This window comes from Montipora foliosa, chromosome 6 (genome assembly GCF_036669935.1).
Source record: "Montipora foliosa isolate CH-2021 chromosome 6, ASM3666993v2, whole genome shotgun sequence".
Lineage (NCBI taxonomy): Eukaryota > Metazoa > Cnidaria > Anthozoa > Scleractinia > Acroporidae > Montipora > Montipora foliosa.
The window spans coordinates 23,347,913-23,357,912 of NC_090874.1; the positions used below are offsets into that span (position 1 = coordinate 23,347,913).

The following is a 10,000-nucleotide window of genomic DNA, read 5'->3' on the forward strand; positions in this document are numbered from 1 at the left end:
TGTAGATAGTTCACCCTGAAGTAAAAAAAAAAACGTTCTCAGGAACCCAAAAAAGAAGGCTTCATGACCCGACAGATGAAATGTAAATATTCAGTTTAATATTACAACAAAATTAAAAAGCCATAGACGTTGTTTTACTCGAAAACGAAGAACGATTAACATTCTTTCCCGTAGTTCATCCAGTTGACACAAGGTGATCACGTGTACCTTGTGGTTGCCTAGCACAAGATCAATTTCTTCCTTTTGACAAAACATCATAAAAGTCAAAGACTGCAGACATATTCGTATTTTTACGATCGATTGTCATTAATCTTTCGATGAGAATTCGATTCAGAGTTATATAAAAACTATGTTATTTTTTTTCTTTATCTGTCTTTTGGCTTGTCTTTTTCTGTTAACTCCTGGCTTTTATGGTACTTTCTGGTGCAAACGTAAAGCCAAACAATGTTTTGACCTGGCATCAGATTAGACTAACAAGAAGAGAAATTATGAGTCGCAAACAACATCTTCAGTCCTTTCTTAGTGGGTGCAATAAACGTACGTTTGCTGAGTGCAACTGCAACAAATGCATGACATGCTGGAAAACGTCCGTCAGAGCAATTTGCAGTTAGTTTTTTGCAGACTATTTATTTAAAGCAGTATCGATTGAATTTTACTCAAGAGCGTGCTTTGTTATCTTATTACCAAAGCTTAAAAAACTAAAAGACCTCAAAATGGGACAGGACATTACAAAATAATTAAAGGTGTGAACGTGTGAGCCAAAGGGCCTCTGCTGGCGCGACATGTGTGTGATCCTCAAATGGTCTTAATGACGCCCCACTTGAAAAAATTAACTGGAACGCTGCAGTTCAATACCACCCAATTCAGTGCCTTCTGTTATTGTGTAGCACGTACCACAGGCAACCAACTGTACGCTTTATGGAGCGTCTAGTTTGAAATTAAACGCTTTCCCGTGTGAAAGCAAACAAATACGTTTGCTGAAGCATCTAAGACGGTTGTCGCTGAAGGAAGAAAGTGAAAAAGGTACCCTTGTCGAATATTTCTTTGTCGCATGTTCAAGGTTCTTGTTTACATTTGCTCTGGCTGGCAACATAGAGAAAGTGATCTGGGATCGAAGAACTTGGTAAGGTCGAACTATCTATTGTCATAACACGTTATGTCCAAGATTGCGCTCTCCAAGTCACAAAAAGGCGACTTCAAAGTGCTCTTGTCACATTTTAATAGGCAACTGGAGTAAACGGCAATTATTTTTGAATTCCTGGGGAAAAGTTTTCGTAATTTAGAGTAACTTTTTCTAGACCGTACTTTCCCTTAAAAAGAGAAATGTAAACAAAGATCCCCTCTGATTCGATGTCAATCAAACAAATTATACCCATTCAAGAAAAACATTTGACTGTAAAATAACGCCCTCCCAGGGTTTCCCTTTAAATATTTGCTTGTGTTCTCTAATCCCCATTAAAATCACTGTAAACTCTCTCAACTAAAATGTCAGTGGCTTCAAAATTGACATTCTTGCTAATTTTATTATGCTCTTTCCATTTCTGGGATCTATTTTGTACCACGACGGTTTTCTACTATTGACAAGGTCACGTGACGCAACCATGGGCCTGCACCCTGCTTTCTTTTCTTTAGAGAACGCGTTAGAATGTTCATTTAACATTTCCCAAAACAAAGACAAAGATTTTTAATGTTTACAGTTTCGATGACTGTTGGCCATTGAAACCATCAACATTAAAAATCAAGTTCTTCTTTGTTTTGGGCTATGTTACGTGAACTTTTTTTTTTTTTTTTTTGTAAAGAGGATACATTAACATATCTCCTTGCTTTCTGTAGTGGAAGTGCACTCCATCCTCGAAGTGTGCAAAAACAATTTGAACGTATCGTTATATGGCTAAGACATCAAAAGTCGACGACAAGCTTTGTAGAGTTGGTGAGAAAAAAGAGAATTTCAAAGTGAAACTTTTGGGAATAAGGCCACATATTTTTCCATTGAACAGAAAAAAACATCCTTGGCTTCCACCTGACGTCATGGCAGCCATGTTGGTGAACTAAAAAAGTCTTGGTATTGTTTCCTATACCATCAACATGGCTTTCTAATCACGTGAGTGCAAGCCAAAATATAGATGACAGCTTTGTTTAGCATTTAGCTTCCGTGCGGTTAAAAATGTATCACATAAGTAGTACCTCCCAAAAATGCTGGAAGTGAGCTCAGCTCACACGGTCACTCCTTGAGACAATAGTCCATTTTACAGTTGTGTGCTTAGTTACCTGGCCTATGAATGAAAGTGAGGCTGGAGTTGACTTTCCTTTGATAGAAACGTCACTGCTTTTCTTCTGTAAATTCTTACTACCTAGAATGACAACAACATCATTAACGTAAGAAGAGGAGGGAGGTCTGTATCATAACCAGGTCAACACCAGCCTCACTTTCATTTAAAGTCCGGGTAACTCAGCACACACCTGTGAAGAGGTCTATTAGCCAGAATCGAAAATACCATAATACTCTTTGTTCGTCCCTCCACAATTTTGCACAAACATTCAGTTTGTTTCTCTTGGGACCATTGTAAGTCCCAAGAGAAAATAAAAACAACGCTTATGCAAAATGTTGGAGGGACAAGCAAAGAGTATTATGGTAGTTTTTGATACTGGCTAATTACAGGAGTACCACAAGAGTCGGTTTTAAAACAGATCACGGCTTTTTGTTGTGTACGTCGCCATTAGGAAGTATTGTGAAGAATCATGGCATGCTATACCATCTTAGCTTTATGCTGACGAACTCGCAGATTTTTATCTTGTTTGCATCCAGTCCGCCTAGTATAAGCTTCTAGTTTGCATAAGCGACGTCAGTAAATTATTTGATTGTACTCAAGAGATTAGACGGCCATGTTGGTGTCAAAACAATAGAAAAATGTAGTTCAAGTTTGCATAAAAATAGAGTCAAATTCTCATTGAAAGAATTAGGTTAGGTGCAATCAAAGATTGGTTACAACTTCTTGTATTTGGTTCAAAGTTTCGTCCTAGGCCATCTCTTCTTCAAGTTCGTGTCGGTGAAGATCTTATCGACTCTTCTGATGCAGCCCGGAACACTGGACAGAGTTATATTTGGTAGTTATTTCAATATCAATATGACAAGTTAATGCTATTTGCAACTCGTCTTTCTTTCATGTACATTTCACGCATAAGGAAATACCTTTCTGTTGACGGTTCTAAGACCATGGTTCACGCCTTTATTACTTGTAAGCTGGAGAGTTCATCTCGTTACTCTAGGGTTTACCACATGTCTTATTAAGAAGTTTTCGCTGATACAGAATTGAGCAGCTAAATTAAACTCATCTTCTCAGAGGTTCAGTTAGTTGAACGTTCCGCAGGCTTGTGTGAGTGATCTTTGCCGGAACCTCTCGTCCATGAATTTCAAATTTCTTCAAGGAAAAAGAAGGCCTGTGCCAAAGAAACGTGCCTTCCTAGGTTACCTCCTTCGGCTGCTTCAGAAGCTTTATGACGTAACTCACGAAACATATTTTCTCTCAATTCCACGTCTTGAATTGTGGAAATGAAGAGATTTTTTAGAAAAGAACTAAGAAACATGAAAAAGAAATGGTCATTTTTTATTTCTGTTTAAAAATATACACACTGAATAAAATTTACAAACGTTTGTTCATATATAGCATGGTTAATAATAATAATATAATAATAATAATAATAATAATAAATAATAATAATAATAACACTGCAAAGATGGTTGCCGTAAGTAAAAGGCTCAGAGGTTTTCTAAATATATACACTACTCCTGTAAACTACAGCTGTAAACCGTAATAAAACATCCTTATGCATTATCAATGTAAAATTTAGTTACTTAATTCGTCATTTATTGCTTTTCGTGAAGAGTGGTTAAAAGTAATCTTAAATCAGATATTTGATTTTTGTATAGGATAATTATCCTAAGAAAGATTTCTTAGACAATAAATTGCAATATTTTATTGATATTTTAAAAAATACAACTACACTTTTGAGTTTAAGAAACATGTTTCGATGTTTCAAACATTATCTTCAGCCATAGTGAGTGTAACATTAAACTTTTTTCAAGATAATTCGTATATATATCTCAATCTGCCTGAATCATTGCGACACGAAACTAAACTGGAACCTTTTAAAAAGAACCTAAAGACTTATTTGTTTTAAATTAATTTAATTTATTTATTATCTTATTTTCATTAATTCTGTATATATTTTTAATTAGTATATTTTTTATTATATTGCGCATTGAATGTGAAGCGCCACTGAACTTTTGGATTTTGGCGCTATACAAATTATTTATTATTATATTATTATTATTATATATATAACTATCAATACAATGATTCTTTGTAGATTAAATGTTCGTTACAAATAGGTAAAATTCAAACTTGATTTTGAGATGATATATGCTACTTCTTTCTATCAACTCAAAATCAAGGAGAGCTTCCATATTGAGCGGTTGAAACCCGAACTCAACAAACAAGTTGATGATGTCAGTTTAACATTACGCTTTTAAACTCTTACCGTTATGTCAGTTGTGTTCTCTGTAATATTGTTGGTTCGTTTGAATTTTACCTATTTCTAACGAACATTTAATCTACAAAGAATCATTGTATTGATACAAAAGCAATACCAAATCAGAAAACTGATCTAGATGTTAACATGATTAAGAAGATGAAAACGGTCACATCATATGAGCGACTTGCGGCAGAGGCTACCGAGTCCGAGTTTCTGTTTGTGTTGTGGACTCTTGTGGGCTTCTCAGTTGTTGGGGCATCTTGCCTTGTGTCATTAGAATCTGAAATAGTAGTGCGAAAAGGGTGAGAGAAAGTCATACAAAACAGGCCTCAACACATCCTATTGTAGGATGAGCATCCGAAGCATGCAAGCTGTCCAGTTTTTCTTGGCAGCGAAAATTATGCAAGCGGCAAAGCCACAAGTACCACCAAGAGAAAATGAGGGGACAGAGAAGGAGGCTCCCGGTCCAGCCCTTGGGATATGTCATGTCCACGAAAGTTATTTTTAGACGAGCGGAAGTCTTCCGAGACGTCCGCATGCACTCCAACCTTGGTCCGATGTTTGAAAGAAAATATATATTCATCAGCCTTCCACGCGTGCCATCATTTTCTCTTTTCACTAAGAACCGGAGAGCGAGGCAAGACTGCATGCGAGCGTCTCAGAAGAAAGACTTCGCTAGAACAAAGACCTCCGCTCGTCTAAAAATAACTTTCGTGGACATAACATATCCCGGCCAACGCCTTGAGCCTCCCTCTCTGTCCCCTCATTTTCTCTTGGTACTACACCAATAGGAAATCCTAATGATCGAAACGAGACTCACGTCACGGTTTTCCTTGCCCGAGTAAATCTTTTCGTGCCTAGCATGCCTCCGCAGAAAACTGGAGAGCTTGGTTGCATCTTCGTAATGGTTGTAGATAACTGCTTTGGGACCAACGTTCTGTGTCTGTGAACCCTTACTTTTCACAAGTAGAGAATAAAAAATAATACTTATATATGAACGGTCTTCAGAATTCGTTTTATAATTAATAAAAAAAATCAGAAGAACACTAAAGAGTCCGGAAAACCATTTAATCCTCTGGTGCAAAAACGGAAAACAGTATATGCCGGGGGGGTGGGGGGTATGAATTCATGCGCCGTTCAAACTGAGACAGGCCCGGGAAAGTTACATTCCCGGTCCGCAAGTAGAAAACTCTTTCATTTAGACTTTCAAACCCTTGGAGATGAGTTATGTAACTAACCTGTCGTCGGAATGGCCGAGACATTTGTAATAACGACGTTGTAGAGTAGTGGAGCAATCTTGTCGTTTTGGTAAATCCTGCATTGGATTCTCAATCCTTTGTCAGCCATTCGTACGTCCTTTAGAATTAAAGACATTTTCTTCATTTCCATTCTTAAAACGTATGCAGGGCAGGAAATGTCAGAGCATACCGTGGCGTTGCAGTACACGATCGACGTTTCTTCGCCGTCGGCTCGGATTATGGACCACCATTTGTCTCGCACTGCTTTTGGAGAAATCTCATTCTCTCCTGATGCTTCGCTTAGGTTGATGTCTTGGCCAGCGAACAAGGATAAACCTGAAGAAAATTGTAAAACGAACTTCAAACAAGGGGCTCCGGTGAATTAAGGCCTGGGCCCAGATCTATTTTATGAAAATAAGTGAGTGGGTGGTTTAACTATTGATCCATTTTATATAACACGAAATAACTTTAGGACATCGTTAGCAGCAATAAAGATGTGAAACCTTAACCGCTACATAGGATGATATTATCACGTGACATGTCAAAGTTATTTTTAGCACATAAATCTTCTCAGCTAGACGGCGACACTTTTTATCATTTTCTGGTGGCTGAATTTAGCTTAATGATGTTAACACCGTTGGGTACATCCAGGAGCCTGGTACATCATTTCTGTGCTTGGACATTTGAAGATAATTTTAAGTGAATGTCCGAAAAAAAGAAATCATTTTCATATTTCTGACAGCACCGGACGTGACATCTTAGGCACCGAATGCGCGAACTACATAGGGGGGTCTGGGGGCATCCTCCCCCCCCCCCCCCCCCCTTCCAGGAAACTTTAAAAATAGAACACTCAGAAACGCTGTTTCCACTGTTTCTGGAACTGCCCAAGAATAAGTTTCCCAGGCAAGGCTGAAGTTCACTCAAATCTCTTTAAAAGGTAAGTAAAAAAATTATATTAAAAAATAAAACAAACCCCTCAAATATTGGCATCAAAGAAACGGACATGGAATGGGAAACCACCGGACGAAACATCCAGCCTCCGACCTCGAACGAAAACCCTGGCCATGTGTTCACTAAAGTCTGATGCGAGTTCGAAGTTTGTTCAATGCCGCACTGCATAATGAAGTCAACACTGATTATGTAATTACCGTAAAGTTCCGATAGTAACAACCCCCCGAAAGTAAGATCATTTTTTGTGGCCGCTAGTAAATCCCGAAAGTAGCGACCCCCCTCCGCCCCTCGAAAGAAGCAAGACTAAGTTTTTTAAGTGGTATACCGTATACCATTAATTTGTCAATCAATAGTCAAAAATTTAATGTGCAATAATACCTTCGTGCAGTGTCACAAATTGTTCACTTTAATTAATTTACAACAAGGAAAGCTTTATGCCACCATTCGTCCTTGACATCAGTTCACCGTCTGATGCAGCAATGTAAGAACTACCGTAAACCGGTATATTTTAATTTCGCATTAACAACAGGAACGTTTCTTCAAATTGAAATAGAAAACTCTAAATAGTTTTCTATATAATTTTTTTGCTCTATTTATCATTGTAATCTTCTTTTTATGAAACACAAGTTATACATATGGAATGCAAATAAAATGTGTTTCTTTTTTTTATTTTATGTTGTTGTTCCCCTAAAGTAACGACCGCGCGAAAGTAACAACCCTCCAAAGTAGCGGCCCCCAAAGGCTGCTAATTCCAAAAGTAACGAGGGTCGCTACTATCGGAACTCTACGGTATGGCTTTTGTAACTGTGGAACAGCGTGTCTCGTGACCAGGCCAATTGGCTATCATCTCTTTATCCCATTCAATGCAGCCTGGCCCGCAAACGGGTTTTTCTTTAGTTTGGATGTTTGTTTTGTTTGTTTTTTCGGCCAGCTGCCACCCAAGAAAGGCCTTGGCAATCGGATTATCAAATTGTCTCAGTTTATCTGTAAAAAGGTTAATTGCCTCTCCTTTCTACATTAAGTTATCGTATCGTATGATATCGTCTTGTATTGTCGGTATTGGAAATTGATGACCAACTAGCATAGGTTTCTCACTAACAAGAAAACATTAAGGCTACAAAAAAATTTATCAGACTTTTTACTTACAATTTAAAGATGAACTCAGGTTCACTGAAGTGACCCGCATGCGCTTGTTTCCACGACGTACTACGTGGCAGTTGTACCTTAAGGCATCGTTCTTTCTTAACTGCTTTACGAATATTTTGCCACGCAAGGAAGTTCTGACTTCGATCCTTTTATCAATATTTTCCTTCAAGGAATACGTAGAGCAGTTGTTTGGATTTAGCCCACAATAGGCAATGAATTCCTTAACTTCGCTATCTTTTGGGTCGGTCACGATCCAAAACTGCTCCCGATAGTCTTTATTTCTTGTCGCTAATTCCAGTGGAGGACATGTTAATTCTATCTCTTGCTCCACGCATATTTCTCTCCAGACACTTTGGACACCTGACGGACAAAAAAAATGCCAAACGATAACGTTGGATAATAAGTAAAGATGATTTGAGTGCTAAGAGATATGGTCACATCTTGAAAGTTCTCAAAAGCTTGAAAATGGCTGATGATGTCGGAACAGATTAAGGAAATTGCTGGCAACGATTAATCCGTTAAAAGAGGTCATGAACTTTCACGGTTAACAAATGTTATCGGCCACTTAAAATACTGAAAAAGGCACAGCATGAAAGAAAATTTCTCAAACTAATCAGTTTTGTCTTCATAACTTCATAACATACATTATTTCCAAACCAAAGCGTTGTTAAAACTCTGTTTTTCCATCGCAACAAAATAACCAAGACAAAACTAGTTAACACAAAATGCATGCAAGAAAAAGCAAAGCAAAGCAAAACAACACATGTAATTTTTTTTTTACCCAATCATTCAAGCTCTGCGTAACATTTTCGCGTACTAGGTGTCGTTCAGCCGAAAGTTTTAACCTTACAGTTCTATACTTATTTTCAATGTATACGGGCTTCAAAACGGAGCCGTAGCGAATTTCAAAGGTTCAAAATCTGATAAGAAAACAGTCCCTTGTGCTCATGCTAATTTGAAAAATTCAGATTTCTTATAATCAGACTTAATTTTCTATCGCTAGAACGTTGCAAGCCGTTCTTGTAGCAATGCGTGGATCCCAGTCAACCTTTGAAATGACATATATGCTAATAACAAGGCCGATGACAGAGTGCGACATAAACTTAAAATCCCTTTTAAAAAAATAAGCTGATAGGCTTTAAGAGCGGCAAACTCACCGATCAAATTCAGACAGACAAATAACAAGATCAGTACTGACATATTCTGCGTCTATACCGCGAATTGTAAACGCCTTGACCAACAATGACTAAACTGAGCCCTGTAAACTAGGCTTCGGGTGTTTTGTACTACTCTTGTTATTGAGTTTAGCCTATCAGATCTGAAGAGAATGATGCAAATTAGTCTCTCCAGCCGGAGGGATATACCCATCTTCTTTTCAGTTTCGCTTATCGTCATCCTTTTTTTTAGGTTGCTGACATAAAGAACAACGTATTTACTAGTGCCCAAGCAATTAGTTCATTAATTAATTTGAGGAAACCACAACGTGGATGCAAGATACAATTTTCTTTCAATGAATTCGAAACGAGGCAAAAAATATATTAGCTAAAGCAAATGAATCATTGATAGTGAACATTGATTAATTGCAAAGTGACGGCCTAGCAGAAACTAGGGACACGTTTTAGTTTTAGTTTTCACGTTTTACTTTGGCGTCGGACTGCGACGGTTCCGGCCAAAGAAACTTGGCATTTTCAGAGCGGCAGTATGTGAAAGGCACACACACGGGAAATCGCAGGACTCAGTGAAACACGGTCATTTCGTTCACTGAACTTGCACTCACAATTGACCAGCTAACGGCAGACGGAAGAGCAGCACGTTCTTAAAGATCTTTCCAAATTTTATTTCCCCGTTACCTACACTAACGTCTTTTTTGCCGGCAATTTCACCCAGTGGGACTGATTTTATTACCAGCCACGCAGGACTGGAAGGCTTACTGTAGTTTGCGAAACGAAAACGAAACGAAACCAAACAAAACGAAACGAAACCAAAAAGAAATTGTAAAACAAGTACCCTACACAATATATGATTCAATCAAAATCATTCTTACACCGCTGGATCTCTGAAGAAACCTCTCTTCTGATCTCATCGAAGTTTTCTAGGGTGTCCGGAAAACTAAGACCTGAGACCTAAGACCT

At 38.0% G+C, this 10,000-nt stretch overlaps 1 protein-coding gene across 2 annotated transcripts; it reads right to left on the bottom strand.

The window, feature by feature from the left end:
• Positions 1-3,743: 3,743 nt before the first annotated feature.
• On the bottom strand, positions 3,744-9,155 carry LOC138008892 (uncharacterized). 2 transcript variants are annotated; one of them, XM_068856200.1, is made up of 5 exons: positions 9,026-9,155; positions 7,869-8,228; positions 5,962-6,107; positions 5,772-5,889; positions 3,744-4,813 (listed from the first exon to the last, which is right to left on the bottom strand). In XM_068856200.1, exons 1-5 carry the CDS (start codon positions 9,066-9,068, stop codon positions 4,653-4,655), a joined length of 828 nt encoding a protein of 275 aa, XP_068712301.1. In that variant the 5' UTR covers positions 9,069-9,155; the 3' UTR covers positions 3,744-4,652. The 2 variants fall into 2 exon arrangements, with proteins under 2 accessions (XP_068712301.1, XP_068712300.1); XM_068856199.1 differs by having other exon boundaries at positions 5,772-6,107.
• Between the last annotated feature and the right edge of the window lie 845 nt (positions 9,156-10,000).

Bases quoted from the DNA above. Each gene is read 5' to 3' on its own strand.
- LOC138008892 (XM_068856199.1), bottom strand. From the start codon at position 9,068: ATGTCAGTACTGATCTTGTTATTTGTCTGTCTGAATTTGATCG. The intron at 6,108-7,868 runs GTAAGTAAAAAG...AATTTTCTTCAG, and splicing joins CCTGAGTTCATCTTTAAATT to GTTTATCCTTGTTCGCTGGC. The intron at 4,814-5,771 runs GTTAGTTACATA...CTACTATTTCAG, and splicing joins CTCGGCCATTCCGACGACAG to ATTCTAATGACACAAGGCAA.